This window comes from Danio rerio, chromosome 13 (genome assembly GCF_052040795.2).
Source record: "Danio rerio strain M-AB ecotype USA chromosome 13, GRCz13ab, whole genome shotgun sequence".
NCBI classification, from domain to species: domain Eukaryota; kingdom Metazoa; phylum Chordata; class Actinopteri; order Cypriniformes; family Danionidae; genus Danio; species Danio rerio.
In genome coordinates, this window is record NC_141033.1 from 2422445 (window position 1) to 2449216 (window position 26772).

The window sequence follows — 26772 nt, forward strand, 5'->3', positions numbered from 1 at the left end:
AAGCCATGATTCATCAGTGTATCACTTGTATGTCAGCTTATAGACAAACCAGACGATCTTTGTGACTTTAAAACGCTCCAGTGTCCCTGTATCTGTGGTCACATTCAGTAAACAGTGGTGAGTTTGGTGAACTGACAACCTACACAGCCAATCACAGTCATTATTGTTAAGCATGTGAACACAATGGCAAATCAGCGCTGTTTAAGAACACACTCAACAGTGCTCAAATGTGAGCGGGAGATGGACATTTTTAAAATTACAGTATGGATTGGTACCGAATTCCAGTATCATATCAACCCTAGGTTCATGATGCATCATCTCAATCTATTTTCCTGTATGGCGTTCAGGCTCTGCTTTGTGCAATGCTGACAAACCAGGAGAACATGAGCGTGGAGCAGGTGAAGAAGATCCTGAGTGAGGAAGAGGAGGGCGGATCAGACTCCTCTCAGCAGTGCTCCTCCGAGGACGAGGATATATTTGAAGAAATGGCTCAAGTGAGTCCTCCACGTGCCCGAGAGAAACGTCAGTGGCACACGCGTATCCCATCTCTGAGCACGCAGCCCGCCAGCAGTGCCGACTGGGCCTGGCTGGTAAAACGTCTGCACAAACTCTGCATGGACTTGTGCAACAACTACATCCAGATGCACCTGGACCTGGAGAGTACTTTGGGAGAGCAACCCACCCATCGTGCTGACCCACTCTTTTTCTTGCCCCTTTTTAATTCTGAGACTTCCACGCCCTCAACTGGTGGCCTGTCTGGCCACGGGACTCCTTCAGAAGACAGTTTCCGCCTTAACCTGGATGAGACGCCCTCAGAAGACGTTCATAGTCCCGGCGGGTCAAACGCAAGCTTTCCCCAGCGGCGGGACGGGGGCCGCAAGAAGGAATGGTGGGAGAGTGCTGGAAACAAGCTGTACACCATAGCCACCGACAAGACCATTACCAAACTGATGATCGAGTACAAGAAACGCAAGCAGCAGCAGCAGCACAATCACACCACGTTTGCCAAAGATGTGAAGGCAGGAGAAAAGAGGGGCGAGCCTGTGACCCTACGAGGCCCGGACTCGCCCGGACCGCAGAGGCCCCAACAGCTGGTTGAACAGGGGCCCATGAGGCATTCCTTTAGTGCGGGACCCGAGCTGCTGCGGCAGGAGAAAAGACCACGATCGGGATCCACAGCCAGTTCACACAACATCTCACTCAGAGATTCTGAGGCGCAGATACAGGTAAGACATAACCTAATGCTGGTCATATACTGGGCAATGGTACCAGGCAACCTAGCCGAAATGATGCTCTAAGTTAGACCAAGTGAGACACAGGGCAACTAAGTAGGCTGGACCCAGATACAATTTTGTTGGCCATTCTTAATAGGTAGGAAAGTAGCCAAGCGCTCTTGCGCTAGTTTTAACAGCAGACGACTCTCTCTAGGCTAGTTTTTAACAGCAGATGGTGCTCTAGGCTTGTTTTTAACATATGATGTCGCTCTTGGTTAGACAGCACATGGCGCTCTAGGCTAGTTTTAACAGCAGATGGTGCTCTAGGCTAGTTTTAACAGCAGATGGCGCTCTAGGCTAGGTTTAACAGCAGATGGCGTTCTAGGCTAGTTTTAACAGCCAATGGTGCTCTAGGCTAGTTTTAACAGCAAATGGCACTCTAGGCTAGTTTTAACAGCAGATGGCGTTCTAGGCTAGGTTTAACAGCAGATGGCGTTCTAGGCTAGTTTAAACAGCAGATGGTGCTCTAGGCTAGTTTTAACAGCAGACGGTGCTCTAGGATAGTTTAACAGCAGATGGCGTTCTAGGCTAGTTTTAACAGCAGATGGTGCTCTATGCTAGGTTTAACAGCAGATGGCGCTCTAGGCTAGTTTTTAACAGGTGATGCCATTCTAGCTTTAACAGCAGACAATGCTCTAGGCTAGTTTTAACAGCAGATGGCAAACTTGGCTAGTTTTTAACAGGTGACGTATTTCTAGTATTAACAACAGATGACGCTCTCTAGGCTAGTTTTAACAGCAGATGGCGCTCTCTAGGCTAGTTTTAACAGCAGACGTCACTCTAGACTAGTTTTACAGCAGACGTCTCTCTAGGCTAGTTTTAATAACAGACGTCGCTCAAGGTTAGTTTTAACAGTAGATGGCGCTCTAGGCTAGTTTTAACAGTAGACGGCGCTCTAGACTAGTTTTACAGCAGACGGTGCTCTAGGCTAGTTTTAACAGCAGATGTCACTCTAGACTAGTTTTACAGCAGACGGCGCTCTAGGTTAGTTTTAACAGTAGATGGCGCTCTAGGTTAGTTTTAACAGTAGATGGCGCTCTAGGTTATGCTACTGAAATGTTATATAAGATGAAAATGATTTAACGGACGCTTGCATTTGTCTGTTTTCCTGGTCAGGCCTGGACAAACATGGTCCTGACCATCCTGAATCAGATCCAGCTTCTGCCGGACCCCACGTTCATGGCTCTGCAGCCGGCGGTGTTTCCCTGCATCAGTCAGCTGACCTGTCATGTGACCGAGCTGCGCGTGCGGCAGGCGGTGCGTGAGTGGCTGGGCCGAGTGGGACGCGTTTATGACATCATCCTGTGATGAACTCGCCCCGCTCTCATCTCCGACACGTGCTTTACTGTTCGCTTAACTTTGCTAACTTTTTTATTCTAGTGCTGATTGATCTCAGTGTGATGCCGATCCCTTTTTGTGAATGTTCTTCATGCCGTCATGTCTTCAGAATCTCTATTTTTATTTATATTTCTAAAAGGCTTCAAAATCTACATGTGCCATATGTAGACTTATGTTTTCTCTCTCTCGTCCAATCCTTTAAAGTTTTTCAATGCCCTTGAAGATTTTAATCAGCTAAAGTCAATGCACCTTTGTTGAAGCATCTCTCAAAGCATCTAAAGCATGAACTTCCGCTTATGCAGTTCATTTAGCTAATTTTATCCACACATTTCATACGATGTGCATCATATTCAGTGCTTTAATTGACGATTTTAAACTGATTCCTCTGATTTCAAGTTTAATGTCATCAGAAATACTGTATGAGATATTACCAAGTCTTACAGATATCAGCTCATAGAGTATTATTAGGTCCAGTTATTTATTGTTTGTAAATTGTGAACCAATGGGAGAAGCTGATTAAACTATGCTCTAGCTGCTCATAAACATCATTATCCCATTTAAAGGAACATTGCACTTTTTTGACAGGAAATACATTCATTTTACAGCTCTCCTACAGTTAAACAGCTGAGTTTCAGCAGATTTGAACCCATTCAGCCGATCTCCAGGTCTGACAGGAGCACTTAGCTTAGCATAGATCATTGAATCAGATTAGACCATTAGCATCTCATTTGAAAACGACTAAAGAGTTTTGATAATATTCATATTTATTTTTATTTTTTTGAAGATTTACTTTTGGCCTTTTTTGCCTTTATTAAGTATATAGGACAGTATTATAAACAGGAAGTGTAGTGGGAGAGAGACAGGGGTTAGGGATGGGAAATGTCCTTAAGCCAGGATTTGAACTCTGGACGCCCTGAAGTGCTACTGCACCATATGTGAGCAAGCTAACCATTAGGCTTTTGCGCCAACAATAATATTCCTATTTAAAAGATACACTGCACTTTTATTTTTTAGGAAAGTCTTTTTTTTTTTTAAAGCTCCCAAAAGTTAAACAGTTGAGTTTTAGCATTTATGAATCCATTCAGCGGGAGCATTTTTTAGCTTAGCATAGATCAATGAATCAGATAAGACCATTTGCATCTTGCTCGAAAAACGACTAAAGTTTTGATAATATTCCTATTTAAAGCTTGACTCTTCTGTAGTTACGTTGTGCATTAAGACCAACGTAAAATGAAAAGTTGCTATTTGCTGATATGACTTGAACTATACTCTCATTCATGCGTAATATATTATATATAAATAATGCTGTATATGTGTGTATATATATATATATATATATATATATATATATATATATATATATATAGCATTATATATACACACACATATATACAGCATTATGTATATACAGCATTATATATATATATATATATATATATATATATATATATATATATATATATATATATATATATATATATATATATATATATATATTTATATACACACACACACACACATATATATACAGCATTATATACACACAAACACACATATATACAGCATTATATACACACACACATATACAGCATTATATACACACACATATACAGCATTATATACACACACACACATATATATATACAGCATTATATATATACACACACACAGACACACACAAACACACATATATACAGCATTATATACACACACACACACACACACACACACATACATACAGCATTATATACACACACACACACACACATATATATACAGCATTATACACGCATATATACAGCATTATATATACACACACAGACACACACAAAAACACATATATACAGCATTATATACACACACACACACACACACACACACACACACACACACACACACACACATATATATATATATATATATATATATATATATATATATATATATATATATATATATATATATACATACACACACACACATATATATACAGCATTATATATACAGACACAGACACACACAAAAACACATATATATACAGCATTATATACACACACACACACACACACACACATATATACAGCATTATATACACACACACAGACACACACAAAAACACATATATACAGCATTATATACACACACACACACACTTATATATACAGCATTATATATATATATATATATATATATATATATATATATATATATATATATATATATATATATATATATATATATATATAAACCACAGTCCAAACACATGCGCTATAGGTGAATTGGATGAGCTAAATTGGCCATAGTGTATGAGTGTGTGTGTGAATCGAGAGTGTATAGGTGTTTCCCAGTACTGGGTTGAAGCTGGAAGGGTATCCTCTGCGTAAAACATATGCCAGAATAGTTGGTGGTTCATTCCGCTGTAGTAACCCCTGATCAATAAGGGACTAAACCAAAGGAAACCTGCAGAAACTGTTTAACAATATAGGGGAGCTGTAAATTGAGCCTATTTCCAAAAAAAAAATTAAAATAAAAGTGGAGCGTTCCTTTAAACATCCGATATCCAACCGTCCTGTAAACCAGACACTGTGTGCCACTGTTCCAGTGGATGACAACATCAGATACTGGTTTTAGTGTTCATTAAATGACACTACATCTAAACCAACTTGAGTAAAGCTGACTAGATAATACAACAGAACAAGTAAGCCTATAAAAAAAAATGAGTTCAATACATTTTTAATCAGAGATGATTTATAATCTCTATTTATTAACGGCGGATATGTTTGCACTTTTGGAGGCATACAAATTTTACTGCTTTATTCCAAATAGGTTTATTCCTCAATCTACAACTGCAGTTGCTTGAATAGCAGCCATCCGCATGTATTATGTATTTGTTGATTTTGTGCGTGATTGTGAAACTGATGTGTGTTTTTGAGTATTGCAACTGAACACAAGCTACAGAGGAATAGTGAGAAAGTAAAGATGTCACGTCCAGTGGGAACTATAGGAAAACCGGGATGCAATTCTTTACATTTATCCAGCGCACACACAGCCTGTTGTGTAACCATACAGTCTGAATGTATAATCCTTTGCTGCATTTGCTCATCTTCTTTTGTGTTTATGGCGACTGCCGGCATAAACTACCGTGAGAGATTAAACGGGATGTTGAAAGGGACCAAAGACAAATTAATATATTCAAAATGAGTGTTCTGAAAGAGATTATGTGCTTTATTTATACCAAATCAATTATTATTATTATTGTGAAATGTATTTATGTTTCTTAGATTTTTATTTTATTTGATTCTGAGGTTTGGTCTATCTACGCTTACCGGCCACTTTATTAGGTACAACTTGCTGACTGCTTGTTAACGCACATGTCTAATCAGACAATCACATGGCAGCAGCTCATTTAGGCATGTAGACATGGTCATGACGATCTACTGCAGTACAGATCGAGCATCAGAATGGGGAAGAAAAGGGATTTCAGTGACTTTGAACGTGGTTGTTGGTGTCAGACGGGCTGGTCTGAGTGTTTCAGAAACTGCTGATCTACTGGGATTTTCACGCACAACCATCTCTAGGGTTTACAGAGAATGGTCTGAAAAAGAGGGAATATCCAGTGAGCGGCAGTTCTGTGGGGGCAAATGCCTTGTTGATGCCAGAGGTCAGAGGAGAATGGCCAGACTGGTTCCAGCTGATAGAAAGGCAACAGTAACTCAAATAAGCACTCGTTACAACCGAGCTCTGCAGAAGAGCATCTCCAAACACACAACACGTCCAACCTTGAGGCGGATGGGCTACAGCAGCAGAAGACCACACCGGGTGCCGCTCCTGTCAGCTAAGAACAGGAAACTGAGGCTACAATTCACACAGACTCACCAAAACTGGACAATAGAAGATTGGAGAAACGTTGCCTGCTCTGATGAGTCTCCATTTCTGCTGACACATTCAGATGGTCGGGTCAGAATTTGGCATCAACAACATGAAAGCATGGATACATCCTGCCTTGTATCAGTGGTTCAGGCTGGTGGTGGTGGTGTAATGGTGTGGGGGAGATTTTCTTGGCACACTTTGGGTCTATTAGTACCAATTGAGCATCGTGTCAACGCCACAGCCTACCTGAGTATTGTTGTTGACCATGTCCATCCCTTAATGACTACAGTGTACTCATCTTCTGATGGCTAGGATAACACACCATGTCATAAAGCGTGAATCATCTCAGACTGGTTTCTCGAACATGACAATGAGTTCCCTGTACTCAAATGGCCTCCACAGTCAGCAGATCTCAATCCAATAAAGCACCTTTGGAATGTGGATGTGCAGCCGACAAATCTGCAGCAACTGTGTGATGCTATCATGTCAATATGTGGCAAAACCTCTAAGGAATATTTCCTGTACCTTGTTGAATCTCTGCCACAAAGGATTAAGGCAGTTCTGAAGGCAAAAGGGGGTCAAACCCACTACTAGTAGGGTGTACCTAATAAAGTGGCCGGTGAGTGTATAATTGAGGTATAGCCTTCTTTTGTGGGATTTGTGTCTAAATCGATAGTAGTAGGAACCCCAAATTTGACATCAGATTGTGCAAATGTTCTGTAAAAAAAACATTATTTCCATATTTATTTATTTATTTTTTATTATTTACGCTTTAGAAATGCATTCTGGGAGCTTGATCTTTCCTCCACCAACTTTTCACCTTAAAAAATTTTAAAATGTGACTTTCATGACCATTTTAAATAGTTTAAAACACTCTGTGGTCTGGGTTGGTGTTGTATATTAAGCTACAAAAACCTTGTAATAACCTGCCAGTGCATTTTCTGTTATTTTACACATTTATATCGTTTTAAGTGTTCACACTTAGCTGATGATCCATCAAAAGCTTGTTTGGCATGCTGTCCTGGGAGAGAGCCCCGAGCTCAAGGGATCCTCGAGCCCGGGGCTTCCTCCCGTTCGTAGAGCGAGAGGGGAGCCTGAGCTTGGTGGATCTCAGAACTCCCCGGCTGCGGTAGCCAAGGGAACATGTGAGAAAAGGAGCTAGACAAGTGCTTGATTGGTATGCACAATGTATATCTTTGGATGGTGGGAGGAACCGGAGAACCCGGGGAAAACCCACGCGGACACGGGGAGATTATACAAACACCTCACAGAAATGCCTACCAGCCTGGCGGGACCAGGGCCGGCAGTGTTCTTGCTGTAGGGCTCAAAGTGCTAATCACTGGGCCGCCGTGCCGTCTGATCAATGGTAAAGGAGGAAAATTGGAGAGGAAGGGGGGTTTCTTCGAAACGAAGATGAAGTGGACTGATATTGTGGTTATTTATAGTAGCTTAGGGCTCATATGATTGGAAGATAATGATTAGCTAATACGAGACCGGCCGTGATAAATCAAAAGCACGTGATCCTCTCGAAATTAGTTTATAAATAAACCCCACTATATAAAAGCTGTTTCTTACACATTATATTATGTCAAGTGACTAAAATGTGAATAAAAGTCACTTTGTCCACTTTTGATGTTGAAAATTCAACTCTACAGTTTAGCAGATCAGAGATCAACATCCCATAATGCAATTTATAACCGTAAATAAGCAGAAAACACATGAATATGGAAACCGTTTGCAGATTTTTGTTTTACAGTGTGTTTTGTCTTGGTAAAAAGAACACTTTATCAGCTTTACAGATGTTATTCTGTGTGTGTGAACGGTTGGTTTGACTCATGGTCTAAATATGTAGGAAAACGCTATACGGATTAAGTTGCGCAGACTTAAGCTAACTTCAAAACGCAGGCTAAAGGAGATTTCTCTGTAATGCTCGAAAAATATCTTATTTAGCTCTGCTGCCATATGTTCGACTCGTAATGCCACTCCATTTCCAGTACACTAACATTAATTATCCCATAATGCACAGCGCATAAATATTCCTTTGAAACATTCTGTCAGGGGGAACGAGTGCTCTACTTTACTACATGCTGTTCATTCTCAACTGCAGTACTTGTGCATCATGCTGAATGTGTTCTCAAGTGTTTGTTAGACGATCATTTATGTTGTAAGTGTTGTAGAATAAATAAGCAGTTACAGCTGTGTGTGTGGTGGTGTTTATTGGCAGCTTCAAGCGGTCACTCTGGAGCAGGGGTCACCAAGCTTGTTCCTGGAGGGCCGGTGTCCTGCAGATTTTAGCTCCATCCCTAATCAAACACAGCTGAACAAGCTAATTAAGGTCTTACTCGGTATACTTGAAACACCCAGGCAGTTGTGTTGAGGCAAGCTGGAGCTAAAGACTGCAGGGACACCGGCCCTCCAGGACTGAGATTGGTGACCCCTGCTCTGGAGATTTAGTCAGTTTATGTTTGAGTGTATGTTAAATAGACATCAGGCCCCATTTTATAAGTAATCTATTGACCTTATTTTAAAATGCGGAAGTGATCTTGTTCTTGCAATTTGTTTTAGATCAAGGGTGTCCAAACTCGCTCCTGGAGGGCCAATGTTTTGCTGAGGTAGCTTCAACACACCTGCAGGAAGTTTCTAGTATACCTAGATAGAGCTTGATTAGCTGATTCAGGTGTGTTTGATTAGGTTTGAAGCAAAACTTGTCAGGAAACAAAGGAGTTTGGACACCCCTGTTTTAGAACTTCCGATTCAGTTGCTTATTGGAGAAATGGCAGAATAAGAAAGTTCATTAACTATTTGCTCTACAAGCAAGTGGGCTCATTATCATACATAAAAAGTAGATTAATATAATAAGAAAATATCAGTTTGCAATATCAAGAAGCATGATGAGTCGTTTTTTAAGTCTAAAAATGAATGGAAGTGAATGAGAGTGGAAGTCTTGAGCCAAAAAGTTTCCAATAGTTGCGTCTGCTCATACATGAAGAATAAGGTCAATTCAGATATTTCCTTATCAGTTCACAAACTTGCTATTGCATAGAGTAGTCAATATTCCAAAGTTGTCCTAAAACTCTTGAACAACATCCATTCCTGTCTTTGGGCAATTTTGGAAAAAACTTTTTTGATCCGCTTCAAATGTTGACTGACAGATTATATTGATCTCAAGTAAAGCTCAGTGATACCTCTGTTTGGTTTTTTGCTGAAAAAAAAAAGTTAGTCAATGGAGAAAATATCTCTGCCATGTAAGGTCAGTTTCCAAAGCTGTCGGATGGACACAGATGACCTCACAGCTGTAAGTAGACAAGTTTACCTGTTCACTGGAGAATAGATGAGTTTACCTGTTCACTGGAGAATAGATGAGTTTACCTGTTCACTGGAGAATAGATGAGTTTACCTGTTGACTGGAGAGTAGACGAGTTTACCTGTTCACTGGAGAATAGATGAGTTTACCTGTTCACTGGAGAATAGATGAGTTTACCTGTTCACTGGAGAATAGATGAGTTTACCTGTTCACTGGAGAATAGATGAGTTTACCTGTTCACTGGAGAATAGATGAGTTTACCTGTTCACTGGAGAATAGATGAGTTTACCTGTTGACTGGAGAGTAGACGAGTTTACCTGTTCACTGGAGAATAGATGAGTTTACCTGTTGACTGGAGAATAGACGAGTTTACCTGTTGACTGGAGAGTAAACAAGACTACCAGTTAACTGGAGAGTAGACAAGATTACCTGCTGACTGGAGAGTAGACAAGATTACCTGTTGACTGGAGAGTAGACAAGATTACCTGTTGACTGGAGAGTAGACAAGATTACCTGTTGACTGGAGAGTAGACAAGATTACCTGCTGACTGGAGAGTAGACAAGTTTACCTGCTGACTGGAGAGTAGACAAGATTACCTGCTGACTGGAGGGTAGACAAGTTTACCTGTTGACTGGAGAGTAGACAAGATTACCTGTTGACTGGAGAGTAGACAAGTTTACCTGTTGACTGAAGAGTAGACGAGTTTACCTGCTGACTGGAGAGTAGACGAGTTTACCTGTTGACTGGAGAGTAGACGAGTTTACCTGTTGACTGGAGAGTAGACGAGTTTACCTGTTGACTGGAGAGTAGACGAGTTTACCTGCTGACTGGAGAGTAGACAAGATTACCTGCTGACTGGATGGTAGTCGAGTTTACCTGCTGACTGGAGGGTAGACAAGTTTACCTGTTGATTTGAAAGTAGATAAACTTATTAACTGGTACCTGTTGACTAGAGAGAAGGACATACCTATTGACTGGTAAGTAGATTAGCTTGCCTGTTGACTTATAAATAGGCAAGTTTACCTTTTGAGTGGTGAGACCAATTTTGGAAAAACTTTTTGATCCACTTCAAATGTTGACTGACTACTGCAGTCCATGACTACAACAAATAAAAAAGTGTGACAAAATTCAGCCCGATATGTCCCAAGTGAAGCTCTGTGATTTTGTTTGTTTTTCTGCTGACAAAAAGTCAGACATTGGAGAAAATATCTCGGCCATGTTAGGTCTGTTTCCAAAGCCGTGGGATAGACCCAGATGACCTCGCAGCTGTGTAATGTAGGCCAGTTGTGTTAAGACTCTGAGTTCCGTTTGATTGGACGCTCAGGCACAAACTCTTGATCCCTGCTTGTGTCAAACTGCCGGTTCTTGCATATGACGCCAACAGGCCATTAATACTCGATGCGAGCAGCAGTGTATAATCAGCACTCAGTGAAGAGGAGCTGGAAGAGTAAACAAGTGTGTGCTTATGGATAGCAGCTGGATACAGTTTGGCCCTGCGGGACGAGGCTCATATGACTGGGTCGCAGGAGCATCTGCACCACCACCAACTGAAAACCGTCTTCAGGTAAATGATTAGGCTCAATCTCAATCCACCTACTTACACTTTCGAGGTGAAGTAGGTCACATTTTTGTTAATGTTTAAGGCAGAAGAGTGGGGCAAGGTTTGGGAAAAAGATCTTGAAACAACAGACCACTTTTTTCCATACTGGTAGTCATCCTTTCATTATAAATAGGCTTGCCAAATCCTAGTTATCCTACTTACTTTTACTACTAAGGCACACCTTACTTTACTCTAGTATTGTAGAAAGAAAAGCAATGAAATGTGAAGTTGAGTGCTCATCTGCCATTCATGGCAACTGTTTTTGAATATGCATTTAATAGTTCACAGACATCCCAACCTACCCAAATGAATTTTCAGGATCTTATCTCATTCGCAAGGATTAGGGAGCCTCTATGAAAATGTGAGACACCCAGAGCTTCCGGGAGAGGTGGGAGTTCAAACTATAGACAAGAACGGTCAAAAACTTATAAACAATATGCATTAACTCAATATCTCAATAAAATACCCACTGATGTGAATTTTGATATTTTATAACTGTAACATATTTGCAAGATATCAAGTTGGACACACAAACGACTCACTCGGAAGGTTTGGGATTCTGACTGTCTTTTACAGAGGTATTTGAACCGCTGGATGTTGTAAATGAATTGTGTTGACTAGAGATTAGATAAGCTTACTAGCTGACTGGAGAAGAGATTGGTTTGCATGTTGATTGGAAAGCATACTAGTTGATTAGTAAGCTGGCCAGTTTACCTGTTGAGCAGACCAATACTCTGTTGATTAGTGACCAAATAAGTTTACCTGTTGACAGGTGAAAAAGCAAGTTTACATTTAGACTGGTGCATACATGACTTTGCTTGCTGATTGGGAAACAGACTAGTTTGCCTGTTGACTGGGGAGTACATAAGTTTAACTGTTGATTAGTCTAGTTTCCCTGTTTACTGGAGACTAGGCATATTTACCTGTTGACTGGTAAAGTAGACACGTTTACCTGTTGACTGGAGAGTTGAATGGTTTACCTGTTGATTTGAGAGAAAAGTGTTTATCTGTTGACTGGTAAGTAGATAACTTTACCTTACCAGTTGGCTAAATTAAGTTGGCTGGTTAAGTAAAAAGTAGGGAATTTTACCTTGCTTAGAGAGTAGACACATTTAACTTCTTGACTGGTGAGCAAAAAAATTGACCTGTTGATTAAGGAGTACTGAAGTTTATCTGTTGAGTGGTAAGTAGACAAGTTTACCTGTTGACTGGAGAGTAGACAAGTTTACCTGTTGACTGGAGAGTAGACAAGTTTACCTGTTGACTGGAGAGTAGACCAGTTTACCTGTTGACTGGAGAGTAGACAAGATTACCTGATGACTGGAGAGTAGACAAGATTACCTGATGACTGGAGAGTAGACAAGATTACCTGTTGACTGTAGAGTAGACAAGTTTACCTGTTGACTGTAGAGTAGACGAGTTTACCTGTTGACTGGAGAGTAGACAAGTTTACCTGTTGACTGGTAAGTAGATGAGTTTACCTGCTGACTAAAGAGTAGACAAGTCTACCTGCTGACTAAAGAGTAGACAAGTTGACCTATTAACTAGAGTAAAAGGGTTACCTGTTGACTGTATAGTAGACAAGTTTACCTGTTGACTGGAGAGTAGACAAGTTTACCTGTTGACTGTATAGTAGACAAGTTTACCGGTTGACTGGAGAGTAGACAAGATTACCTGTTGACTGGAGAGTAGACAAGTTTACCTGTTGACTGGAGAGTAGACAAGTTTACCTGTTGACTGGAGAGTAGACGAGTTTACCTGTTGACTGTATAGTAGACAAGTTTACCTGTTGACTGGAGAGTAGACGAGTTTACCTGTTGACTGGAGAGTAGACGAGTTTACCTGTTGACTGTATAGTAGACAAGTTGACCTGTTGACTGGAGAGTAGACAAGTTTACCTGTTGACTGGAGAGTAGACGAGTTTACCTGTTGACTGGAGAGTAGACAAGTTTACCTGTTGACTGTATAGTAGACAAGTTTACCTGTTGACTAGAGAGTAGACAAGTTGACCTGTTGACTGGAGAGTAGAAGGGTTTACCTGCTGACTAAAGAGTAGACAAGTTGACCTATTAACTAGAGTAAAAAGGGTTACCTGTTGACTGTATAGTAGACAAGTTTACCTGTTGACTGGAGAGTAAAAGAGTTTACAGTACCTGTTGACAGAATAATAGATGAGCTTGCCTGTTGAAGGATGAATAGGCAAGTTGACTTGACTGGTGAGTACATGAGGTAACCTGTTAAATGGGGAGTAGATTACTCTTGATTGGTGACCAAATGAGTTTACCTGCTGATTGGAGTGGACACATTTAACCTCTTGACTGGTGAACAAACGAGTTTACCAGTTGATTGATGAGTACTGAGGTTTATCTGTTCACTGGAGAGTAGAGAATTTTACCTGCTGATCGGAGAGTAGACACATTTAACCTCTTGATTGGTGAGAAATTGAGTTTACCTCTCAATTGATGAGTGCTGCAGTTTTCTGAAGTGTAGAGTTCACTCATTGACTAGTGAGTAGAAGAGATTTCATGCTGAATACTGAGTAGATGTGTTTACCTGTTGCTGTTGATTTACCTTTACCAGGGCTTCTGGAATGAGTTGACATCCAGCAAGGCTGAAGATCGAGCGCAGGTGGCGTGGTATGTGCTCACAGTCGCGGGATCCCTGCTCTTCCTCAGTGGAATCGCCTTCTTCCTTTACCGAAGATGTTTCAGAGGGCAGGAGAACACAACCAACGTCATCACACTGGATTTTGACAATGCCAATAGCACCGCTGAAATTCTATCCACCTTGGAGGAAGGAAGCAGCACTGAAGATGGAAATGACGGGGTTTTTCTGATGGTTTATCTGTCGGCTCCGTATGGGGAAACCTTGACAAGAATTGCACGCGCCGCCAGCATCTCCAGCTCCCCTAATGACCAGGAGATTGTGGAACTAGACTCAGAAAAATGCACTGATGAAGACTGATGATTCACACTGATTATAACATCACTTCCAATGCAATACACCTGTACTGATTAGGGCTGCACATTATATTGTTTCAGCAATGACATCATCATATGCACATCTACAAAGGTTAATATCTAGTTGGGATTATGCATGACCAAGACCACAGTTTGAAACCTATGTAAGTTGTACATTATTTGGAACGTTTACCCATAATAAAGTTTTGACCACAGCTGGTCGCGCATTAGCTATCACCTGACCAATCGAATGAATCTTAACACACTAAAAGCAGAGTTTCTTACCTCAGTTATCTTCATCTGGAAGAATCCTCCCTTACTGCTCCCTTTTCCTAGATAGGGCGGCATGGCAGCTCAACTGTTGCCGCACAGCAAGAAGGTCACTAGTTCAAGTCCTTACTAGGCCAGTTGACGTTTCTGTGCGGAGTTCACATGTTCTCCCCAAGCTCGTGTGGGTTCCTCCCACGGTCCAAAGACATGCGACATAAGTGAATTGACTAAACCAAATTATCACAATAGATGAGCTCTTAGTCAGTCTCCTATTTATGCCTTCAGTCAGCAGTTTATCTCTCCATAGCAAAGCCAATAATCTGTCATACGCCCTAACTAAACCAGGGGAGTTCTCGAGACCTACCTGAGCTCAAACTCCCCTTTCACCCTTTAAAATGGGAGGAAGTCCCGGGCTTGAGGATCTTCTAAGCTCAGAGCTCTCTCCTGTGACAGGATGCCAAATACCTCTTACTGTTCATTACTTACAATACTGCGTTATAAATACAATACTACTTTAAAATGTGTTTATGTACATATTACAATATTTAAAAAAAAAAAATGGAAATGACGGGGTTTTTCTGATGGTTTATCTGTCGGCTCCGTATGGGGAAACCTAGACAATAATTGCACGCGCCGCCAGCACCTCCAGCACCCCTAATGAAATAACTACGCCGTCAGTGGGCGCCGTCTTTCGGATGAGACGTTAAACCGAGGTCCTGACTCTCTGTGGCCATTAAAAATCCCTTGGCAGTTCTGGTGAAGAGTAGGGGTGTAACCCCGGTGTCCTGGCCAAAGTCCCTCACGATCATCCCCAGCCACTGAATTGGCTCTATCACTGTCTCTTCACTCGACCTATAGCTGGTGTGTGGTGAAGCACTGGCGCCTTTGTCCTGTGGCTGCCGTCACATCATCTAAGGCACAGGCGCTCCAACCCTAATTAAACACACCTGATCAAACTAATTGTGTCCTTCAGGCTTGTTTGAAACCTACAGGTAAGTGTGTTGGAGCAGGGTTGGAACTAAACTGTGCAGGGCTTCGGCCCTCCAGGAATTGAGTTTGACACCACTGATCTAAGTGGATGCTGCACACTAGTGGTTGTGGAACTAGACTCAGAAAAGTCCACTGATGAAGAAACATTGGTTGTCCAAAACCTAAAATGGTTTTTAGTATTTACATTTTTAAAGATGTATATCTTTCTTATTTTTCTATCTTGTTTTAACAATGTTCATGCTTCAATCATTAGTTAGTTAGACATGAGTGATTGCAAATGTTTAGTGACACAATGATCACATTTATTTTGAGGTGTCCTTGCTACAGAGTAACTTAATTTAACTAGTAATATTGGTCCCACTTCATATTAAGTGTCCTTAACTACTATGTACTTACATCAAAAAATAAATACAATGTACTTACTGTGTTTATAATGTATTTGAGAACACTTGTGGTGCTTTTGAGTTGGGATAGAGGTTGGGTTATGGACAGGTTTGGTGGTATGGGTTGGTTTAAGGGTAGGTTAAGGTGTAAGGGATGGTCAACAGTGTATTTACAAATGTAATTACAAAAGTTAGTTACAGATGTAACTACATACATGTATTTAATCAAGCATAAGTACACTGTAAATACATGTATTTACACAATAAGTACATTGTAACAAACTATTAATGTAAGTACATATTAGTTAAGGCCACTTAATATAAAGTGGGACCGTAATATTAATTAATTACATGTACTTACTATATGGTCAGGGTTAGATTTAGAGTTAGTTGCATACAATTATACAAAATTAACTGCTGTTACTATAATAAGTACATGGAACATGTAACAACACCTTAAAATATATATATTTTTTCTGATTAAATGTGTAAGCAAATCTCTATAATTGTTGATATCAGCTCTTTTGCCACACAATGTGTTTGTTTCAAAAAGAACACTCTTTCATTACCCACATGTCAAGTTCTTCTTTTAAGAATTTGTGATAAAAGTACAATTTACATCTGCTGTTTAGTGTATTTGTTTTTGCATTTCCACAAACTGAAACGACCAAATAAAAAGAAAAATTATTTGTTTATAATAAAACAAAGAAAGACTTTATTAGAAACATTTGACATTTAATTACACAATAAATACAGCAGCCATCACATAAATGACATTATTTTGTAGTCAGACATGGAAGATTTACTTATCCCCCGTCTTCTTCAGTGTGGGATCTAAATCCGTGCCTTCGTAGAAGACTTTATTCTTTAAGCCTTCTTGAATGATTCTCTGCTGAAACCGCAGCTTGGCATTATTATATCTGCAGTAGAACCTGCAGAACAACATGACACACAGAGCTCAGTATGCTTTTTCTCCATTTCTTAGATAAGATTAGCAATATATTTTGCTGTATTTAATTAAAACAGATTTATTAAACATTTAAAATAAAAGTTTGGTCACCTAATGTCATAAAAATAGAAACAAAATACATTTAATTTCAAAGCAGTTAAAAAATTAAAGAAAAAAAAACTATTACAAACTACAAAATATCAACTAAATTTAATATATTTTATGTTTTGATAGAATTTTCCTGTTTTTTTAAATTTCATTTAACATTTTTCTCCAATGTATTAATTTAGGTGTACTAGTTTTTGGACTGTGATCTTCAGCTTTTGTTAGATTAGTTGCAGTTTTGGCTTTAGTACTGACTAATCTAATGTATATACACAAATATATCATTGTAAAGCATATATATATATATATATATATATATATATATATATATATATATATATATATATATATATACTCACTGGCCACTTTATTAGGTACTGTCTAACTGCTCATAAACTTAAATTTCTAATCTGCCAATCACATGGCAGCAACTCAATGTATTTAGGCATGTAGACATGGTCAAGACGATCTGCTGCAGTTCAAAGCGAGTATCAGAATGGAGAAGAAAGGGGATTTAAGTGACTTTAAACGTGGCATGGTTGTTGGTGCCAGGCGGACTGCTCTGAGTATTTCAGAAACTGCTGATCTACTGGGATTTTCACTCACAACCATCTCTAGGGTTTACAGAGAATGGTCTGAAAAAGGGGAAATATCCAGTGAGCGGCAGTTCTGTGGGCGCAAACGCCTTGTTGATGTCAGAGGTCAGAGGAGAATGGCCAGACTGGTTCCAGCTGATAGAAAGACAACAGTAACTCAAATAAGCACTCGCTACAACCGAGGTCTGCAGAAGAGCATCTCTGAACACACAACACGTCCAACCTTGACGCGGATGGGCTACAGCAGCAGAAGACCACACCGGGTGCCGCTCCTGTCAGCTAAGAACAGGAAACTGAGACAATTCACACAGACTCACCAAAACTGGACAATAGATTGGAGAAACGTTGCCTGCTCTGATGAGTCTCCATTTCTGCTGCCACATTTGGAGGGTCAGAATTTGGCATCAACAACATGAAAGCATGGATCCATCCTGCCTTGTATCAGTGGTTCAGGCTGCTGGTGGTGGTGTTATGGTGTGGAGGAGATTTTCTTGGCACACTTTGGGCTCATTAGTACCAATCTAACCTACCTGATACCAATATAGCCTACCTGAGCATTGTTGCTGACCATGACCATCCCTTAATGACCACAGTGTACCCATCTACTGATAGCTACTTCCCGCAGAATAACGCACCATGTCATAAAGCGTGAATCATCTCAGACTGGTTTCTTGAACATGACAATGAGTTCACTGTACTCAAGCGGCCACCACAGTCAACAGATCTCAATCCAATAGAGCACTTTTGGGATGTGGTGGAACGGGAGATTCACAACACAAATCTGCAGCAATTGCGTGATGCTATCATGTCAATATGGACTAAAATCTCAGAGGAATTTTCCAGTACCTTGTTGAATCTATGCCACAAAGGATCACAGCAGTTGTGAAAGCAGAAAGGGTCCAATCTGGTACTAGTAAGGTGTACCTAATAAAGAGGCCGGTGAGTGAAGGAAATAATTTAAAAGAGACATCTGTGTGGGGTTTATATGCTGAGCACTGTAGATGACTAAAAAAATTACAAATACGTTTTACTTTTATGCATTTTATTATTTATTTTATTGTGGCATTTATATAACACATTGTTTTCTCAGTTCCAATGAACATTTTCATATTCCTGATAGGGATAGAAAACTTAATTTTCCTTACTGTAATATTTACTTTACTGTATTATTTGTTGTCCTGCATTTTATTAGTCATCTAAAAACGATAACAATTTAGTTAATAATTTAGCACATTTTTAATTATCACCTGCCTATTATTAAGATATTAAAGGGACAGTTCACCCAAAAAAGCAAAAAAATTATAATTGAATCGCCCTTTACTTGTTCCAAACCATTATTATTTTTAAGTTTCTTTCTTCTGTTGACCACAAAAGAAGATATTTTGAAGAATGCTGGCAACCATTGACTTTAATAGTATTTATTTTTCCTACTGTGAAAGTCGACGGTTACCAGCTTTCAGCTTTCTTCAAACTATCTTCATCATAAAGATTTGGAACCATTTGAAGAAGCGTAAATAGTGAGTAAATTTTAACTATCCCTTTAAAGGTTTATTAGCATCCTACTTAATACCTAAACCCAATGACTACCTTATGAACTATTAATAATAAGCAGCTAATTAGTAGTTTATTGTGCTAAAAATCTTAGCTGATGGTTGGTTAATAGCATACATTAAAATAAAGTGACCCTAAAAAGAAATACACACCATGAGCCCAGTGTTGTGATCATGAATCCTGCAACACCCACATCAAACGACCTCTTTACTCGACCTGTGAAAAACAGGAGACAAATTCATTACAGTCCAGTCAGATTACAGACACATTATCAGACGTCAAACTGTAGATCAGGTGATCAGACACTCACTGGTTGCCAGAAAGTGCAGTAGTCCTGCGGCGACTGAACCCGCTGCTCCATGCAGAATCGCTTCACGAGCACAGGGTGTGTTGTGGATGTCCAGGATGCCCAAGACTTTCATGCCCTGCGTAAATCATTGTGTTCATTGGGAATTAATGAAAGCACATTATACTCAGTCGTCTTTATAAAGCACCCCTGATTTTAAATGTAAAGGTCACATGTTAATAAAATGAACAAAAAAAACAGGGTTTTTTTATGCACCAGAAAAGCTGGAGACTGTTTTTCAGTCCAATGCACAGAAAGCCTCCAAAATAATACAATTATAAGTGTTTCTTTTGTCACATGTTTTTAAAGAGGGTTTTCTCAAAATGGATTTTCCTCCAGCATTGAGCCATAAATCTCCATTTCAGCAGCTTTTATTTACACTTTAAAGTTTTATTCATATCTATATTCTGAAGGTTTTTGCAGTTCATAAGTAACTTGGCTGACAATACAATTATTCCAACAATGTAGTTTATTTTTTCCTCAGTTGACTGATTTAAAGAGATAGCACCTTAATTAAAACACTTGATATGTCCAAAAAATAAATGAATACTAGATATTTTTAAAATAATGTATATAAATAAGATATGCATATATTGCAATGTATAAAATAATGGATATATTTGCATATTTAAATACTTTACAAAAATTATATATATATATATATATATATATATATATATATATATATATATATATATATATATATATGTGTGTGTGTGTGTGTGTGTACAGTATTTATAAATACACATAATAAATATACGCTGACAGCACACATACATACAGTTGAAGTCATAATTGTTCGCCCCCCTTTGAATTTTTTTTTTTTCTTTTTTAAATATTTCCCAAATGATGTTTAACAGAGCAAGGAAATTTCCACAGTATGTCTGATAATATTTTTTCTTCTGGAGAAAGTCTTATTTGTTTTATTTCGGCTAGAATAAAAGCTGTTTTAATTTTTTTTTTAAACTATTTAAGGTCAATATTATTAGCCCCTTTAAGCTATATATTTTCAATAACCTACAGAACAAACCATCGTTATACAATAACTTGCCTAATTACCCTAACCTGCCAAGTTAACCTAATTAACCTATTTAAGCATTTAAATGTCACTTTAAGCTGTATAGAAGTGCCTTGAAAAAATATCTAATCCAACTATTATTTACTGTCATCATGACAAAGATAAAATAAATCAGTTATTAGAGATGAGTTATTAAAACTATTATGATTAGAAATGTGCTAAAAAAAAAAAAATCTGCTCTCCGTTAAACAGAAATTGGAAAAATAAATAAATAAATAAATAAACAGAGCGAGCTAATAATAAGGGGGCTAATAATTCTATCTCATGTCAAAACAAACTATATCATGTCAAAACAAACTATTATTTTGGATGTGATTAATCGTGATTATTCTTTGCCCAGCAGCAATTATGTATGCATGTATGTATGTATATATATAAAATATAATGTAAATGTAATATGCCCAAAAGTAATAGGGAAGCACATTTAGATATTAATTAACATATCCCAAATAAAAATACTAAAGTTATTCATAGTAAATACTACAGTGTTTTTAAATGATAATATTATGTATTATACTGCTGTATTTCCTATATAACATTAACTCTTTGATAATTAATGTTGCAGTATAGGAACTATGGTGATAAACTTTGATAAATATTCCAATATACTTTAGATTTTACTACAGTAAACTGGTGTATTGTAGTATAATATACCCTGTACCTGCAGAAAATTACAGTATTGGGTCATTTGTTTACATTACTATAGTTGTGTTAAAGTATAAACTATAGAAATACCACAGATTTATTCAATTGCTTTACTATGGTATAGTTAAAAAAGACAACAATACCGACAGAACTACGAAAATTGACTATAATAATGTAGTGTAACAGGTCTTCGTGTCCTCCGTTTATTAGCTAACGTTAACAGTTTATTACATGACCTTCTCTCGTGAACTGTTCCTTAACGTTAGTGTAAATGAGATAAATTGAACAAAAAAGAATAAATGAATAAAATAACACGCACCTGGGTCTTGCCGTCCTCCTCGGTCATTTCACAGGGTGAGATTTTAACACAATCATTAAGGCAGACTCACGCGTTATGAAATTTTAACCCAATACTTTCATGGTGCGCCAGTTATTTCTTCCCGACGGCACAATTAAACTGGCGATTGTTGGTTCCGGCGTTTAGCAGCTCACGTCTGTGTCGATTTTATGTTTTAAGCATGATTTTAAGTATGTTTTAAGTAAGTTTTAAGTAAGATAAGTATATGGCATGTCATTCATTTATTTATTTTATTTATACAATTACCAAATGAGACTTCATTTTGTCCAGGGAGAATTGATAGGATGTTTGTGGTTTGCTATTGGTGTATTATTTAGCATGTTCTTGGAGAGCTGTTAGGATTAAAGATTAGCTATAAGGATAGTTGAATTTCAATGAAATTATTATGTGCACAGGTAAATAATTAATATTTTAAAAGTATATCAAAAGTAATATTGATTTGCTAATGGTTATAAATGAGGACGACATGATGGCTCAGTGGTTAGTCCCGGCTGGGTCAGTTGGCATTTCTGTGTGGAGTTTGCATGTTCTCTTTAATGTTTAAACACCATTTTAAGGTCAATATTATTAGTCCCCTTAAGCAATATTTGTTTTGGATTGTCCACAGAACAAACCATCTTTGTATGCAACCCAGGCTTATTCTGGAAACGTACCCCTGTATACATTTCTGGAGGTACGTTTTTTTTGCAGATTTTGTTCTTGCAAATCCACTAGAGACCGCTGTGTATGCTTTTTTAGATCTTAAATTTCTCTCACAAGTTCCATACGTGCCTGCGGTTCTCGCATAAATCCCCTAGAGGCTGCTGTCGACTGACTGACTGACCGTCCGATCCCCCCACCCACTGCCTTGCCTAAACCCAACCGATTGTGATTTCAAAAGCAATCCAGAAAAAGAAAAGCCCTGTAGCCTATTTTTTGTTTACCACGTTTTCAGATGTTACCACATTCTCACCATGGTATTTACTTGTTTATTTTCTATTTTTTTTGCCTTTTGTTTTTTCTTACCTGCTTTCTGGAACCGTTCTTTGCTTGACTTCGTTGTCGTGGTTAACTCCTCTCTGCGTCTCAAGTCTGCAAACGTATGTGGCGAGCCACTGGGCAATCAGGTAACATCGAAAAAGCCGTTTACGTTGAGGAAAGCGGTCAGCTGGTACTGCTAAAAGAAACAGAAGCCGATGGCGGTGTCATACTGCCTCGCATCATTCGTTTTAAAGACAAAATGCAGCCATACCTCTGGCTACATAATTTGCGCTCTCCAGAAATGCGGCGGTACGTTTTCTGAATGAGTCTTTGTTGGTTACACAATGACTAATGCCTAATTAGACTAACTTCACTGTAATTAACCTAGTTAAGCCTTTAAATGTCACTTTAAGCTGCATATTAATATCTTGAACAATACATTCATGGCAAAGATGAGATCAGTTATTAGAGATGAGTTATTAAAACTATTATGTTTAGAAATGTGCTGTAAAAACATTCAGGGCGGCTAATAATTCTGACTTAAACTATGGACATAAAAGACTGATGGAAAAATGCTCAACATTTGGTTGCATCTGAACTCTTCAAACAGTGTCTGAGTGTTTACAGCTCCGCGGACTCTAATGAACAGTGAAATCTGAGATCAGGCAGACCTTGGTTATTTCCTGACCCTGTACTGTTGCCATCTGATTTTGCTCCGCTCGGGTGTTTTTAGATTAGATAAAGCACAGAGTCAGAAAAGTATCTGAAGTGACACTGAAAGCACAGCAGGTGTTTTGCATCTGTTCATCCTGACCTGACAAAATTAGATTATTATTACACAAGAATGGAAACACATAAGCCACTGAGATTAATTTAAGGTCACTTTTTCGTTTAATTGTTGGTTAGCACCGAGTTTCGGTGTCTTATATAAATCTGGACACGCAGAGACACTTACAACAGCCTGCTGAGCAACCGCAACGCCTGTCAAGTAAGTCTAATATACATAAGTCAGAATTACTAGCCCGGCTGAATATGTTTTCTGCACATTTTCTGTTTAATGGAGAGATTTTTCAAACACATTTCTAAACAATAGTTTTAATAACTCATTTCGAAGTGACATTTAAAGGCTTAACTAGGTTAGTTAGGGTAAAGTTAGGGTAATTAGGCAAGCCATTGTATAACAGTGGTTTGCTCTGGAGACAATCCAAAACTAATATTGCTTAAAGGGGCTAATAATATTGAGCTTAAAATGAGTTTAAAAAAAAGCTAAAAATGCCTTTTATTCTTGCCGAAATAAAACAAATAAGACTTTCTCAAGAAGAAAAAATATTATAGGAAATACTGTGAAAATTTCCTTGCTCTGTTCAACATCATTTGGGAAATATTTAATAAAGTAAATTCACAGAAGGGCGAATAATTCCGACGTCAACTGTTCTCTTATTTGTTTATTATTGGGGCTTTGAGGTCAATTTAATTGTTGTTTCTTCATTCTCCAGGATGTTATTGGCTGGAAATGGTGTCTTCTTTCTCTTCTCTTTGCTTTTCCTGCTGGCGGCTGCTCAGAGCTTGGTTTTTCCACGCTGTGAGCTAGTAAATGAGACGGTATCGGTGGAAAAAGAGGGCTGTCCAAAATGCCTGGTGTTTCAGACCACCATCTGCAGCGGCCACTGCGTAACAAGGGTGAACACATTTAGGAAAACATTTTTTTGTTTGTAGTATCACAGTCACTGTCACAGCAAGATCGCCGGTTCAAGTCCAGGCTCGGCCAGTTAGCATTTCTGTGTGGAGTTTGCATGTTCTCCCTGTGTTGGTGTGGGTTTCCTCCAAGTGCTCTGATTTCCCCCACAGTCCAAACACATGCGCTATAGGGGAATTGGATTAACTAAATGGTCTTAGTGTATGAGTGTGTGTGAGAATGAGTGTGTATGGGGGTTTCCCAGTACTGGGTTGCAGCTGGATGAGTAAAACTAGTTGGCGTTTCATTCTGCTGTGGTGATCCCTGATGAATAAAGGAACTAAGCCGAAGGAAATTGAATGAATGAATATTCCTTTCATGTTGTCCCAACACAAATTAATTGTGTGGGATCCAACATTTTCTACAGGGTTCCACCCAATTACTTCCTGTTGTCATTCATTTTCTTTTTGGCTGAGTCCCTTTATTAATCTGGGGTCGCCACAGCGGAATGAACTGCCAACTTATCCAGCATATGTTTTACACAGCGGATGCCTTTCCAGCTGCAACCTATCACTGGGAAACATCCATACACACTCATTCACACACACTCATACACTACAGAAAATTTAGCCTACCCAATTCACCTATACCACTCCAACACAGGGAGGACATGCAAACTCCACACAGAAACGCCAACTGACCCAGTCGAGGCTCAAACCAGCGACCTTCTTGCTGTGAGGCGGATGTGCTACCCACTGCGCCACTGTGCAGCCTTTCCTGTTGTCCCAACGCAAAATTGATTAAGTTAATTTGACTTGAACAACAATTTCAACAATTAAGTGTATTAATTAATTAAGTATTAATTAGGTGTATAAACCCCCACACCCCCCTCAAAAAATTATTATAACTCATATTAAATAAGTAGTTGAACAGGCATCAAAAGTAATTTATTTGAGTGTTTTAACGTTATGGGAACGTTAATAAACACCAGATCATTTATATCAAAGATCTATTATTATAACCAGAAGAAGAATGCTTATTGTTTATTAAGAGAACATTGTTAAAGATCCATCTCTGTTTGCTCAAAATAATACACATAATTCCCAGACTGACACATATTGCTGTATGTTTGTAGGATCCTGTTTACAAGAGCCCGTTTTCCACCGTCCACCAGACAGTGTGCACGTACCGGGACGTCCGCTATGAGACCATTAACCTGCCCGACTGTTCCGCCGGTGTGGACCCGCAGATCACATACCCGGTGGCGCTGAGCTGCGACTGCAGTCTGTGCACCATAAACACCTCCGACTGCACCATCCAGAGCCTGCAGCCCGACTTCTGCATGTCCCAGAGAGAGGATTTCCCCGCATACTAGACCTCGGGCAACTCACGTCAACCTACACACACAGTCGAGCTCAGCATTATTAGCCCTCCTGTATGTTTTTTCCCTTAATATATATTTTTCAAGACACTAGTATTCAGCTTAAAGTGACATCTAAAGACTAAACTAGGTTAATTAGGGGGAAAAGTAAGGTAAATCATTGTATAACAGTGGTTTGTTCTGAAGACAATCCAAAACTAATATTGCTTAAGGGGGCTAATAATACTGACCTTAAAATGAACTTAAATAATTTAAAAACTGCATTTATTCTAGTCGAAATAAACGAAATAAGACTTTCTCCAGAAGAAAAAACATTATAGGAAATACTGCGAAAAATTCCTGAATCTGTTCAACATCATTCGGGAAATCAAAGAGGGGCTAATAACTGTGACTTCAGCTGTACATCAATAAAGAGGCTGGTTCTTAAATTCATTTATATGCTCAAGGGGATTTTATTGTGTGCATTTTAATGCCACAGTTTGGCCAGAAATGAAATGTTTGCCATCATTTAATCACCTTTTACTTGCTTCAAGCCTGTTTGACTTTCTTCTGTTGAACACAAAGTTTCAGATTTCTTCAAAATATCTTCATTAGGTTCAACCAAAGAAAGAAACCAACTAGAGTAGATTTTCATTTTAGGTGAACTATCCCATTAAAGAGCTGCTACACTGAGAAATTTGCAATGTTTTAACCTAAATTTGTGGCACAAAATGGACAAATCCAACAGCTGTGTTGAAAATTTAATTTATACTAGCTCAAATACAAAAGATTACCTTGCGTGTGTCAGGTTGAAACAACCCAGAATTTTCTAAAGTGCAGTTGATTGTGAGTTATTGTTTGAAATAAACCTCTCTAAAACCACATGAGTAGCTTCATTTCGAAATGTAATATTCATTCATTCGTTCAGCTTAGTCTCTATTTCAGAAGTCGCCGCAGTTTATGAACTGCCAACTCATTCATTCATTTTCGGCTTATCCCTTTATTAATCTGGGGGTGCCACAGTAGAATGAACCGCCAACTTATCCATTATTTCTGTGTGGAGTTTGCATGTTCTCCCCGTGTTTCCCCCACAAGTCCAAAGACATGCAGTACAGGTGAATTGGATAAGCTAAATTGTCCGTAGTGTATGATTTGAATG

At 38.8% G+C, this 26772-nt stretch overlaps 4 protein-coding genes across 5 annotated transcripts in view; 3 read left to right on the forward strand and 1 right to left on the reverse strand.

The window, feature by feature from the left end:
• arfgef3 (ARFGEF family member 3) overlaps positions 1 to 26772 on the forward strand; it is a 973876-nt gene that overhangs the window by 54324 nt on the left and 892780 nt on the right. The window contains exons 34-35 of one of the 2 annotated variants that reach the window (XM_087278778.1): positions 348 to 1226; positions 2391 to 3155. The exons of the other annotated variant lie outside the window; for it this stretch is intronic. Coding sequence (XP_087134904.1) covers positions 348 to 1226; positions 2391 to 2582 — 1071 coding nt within the window. The 3' untranslated portion in view covers positions 2583 to 3155. Of the gene's footprint in view, positions 1 to 347; positions 1227 to 2390; positions 3156 to 26772 lie in introns of those variants that run through there. 2 annotated transcript variants of the gene reach the window in all.
• smim28 (small integral membrane protein 28) lies at positions 10995 to 16609 on the forward strand. The gene is given in 2 exon segments (NM_001447103.1): positions 10995 to 11351; positions 13968 to 16609. Coding segments are annotated over 2 exon segments (483 nt in total). The 5' UTR covers positions 10995 to 11252; the 3' UTR covers positions 14352 to 16609.
• Positions 16678 to 21742, reverse strand: cox20 (cytochrome c oxidase assembly factor COX20). Its single transcript, NM_001002712.2, is given in 4 exon segments — positions 16678 to 16922; positions 19344 to 19407; positions 19502 to 19616; positions 21580 to 21742. Coding segments are annotated over 4 exon segments (336 nt in total). The 5' UTR covers positions 21607 to 21742; the 3' UTR covers positions 16678 to 16792.
• On the forward strand, positions 23272 to 26066 carry lhb (luteinizing hormone subunit beta). Its single transcript, XM_087278999.1, has 3 exons — positions 23272 to 23566; positions 24075 to 24258; positions 25389 to 26066. The coding sequence occupies exons 2-3, from the start codon at positions 24076 to 24078 to the stop codon at positions 25626 to 25628; spliced, it is 423 nt and encodes a 140-aa protein (XP_087135125.1). The 5' UTR covers positions 23272 to 23566; position 24075; the 3' UTR covers positions 25629 to 26066.

Excerpts from the sequence above, each read along its gene's own strand:
- lhb (XM_087278999.1), top strand. The coding sequence starts at position 24,076 with ATGTTATTGGCTGGAAATGGTGTCTTCTTTCTCTTCTCTTTGCTTTTC. Across the intron at positions 24,259-25,388 it reads GCGGCCACTGCGTAACAAGG|GATCCTGTTTACAAGAGCCC; the intron begins GTGAACACATTT and ends GTATGTTTGTAG.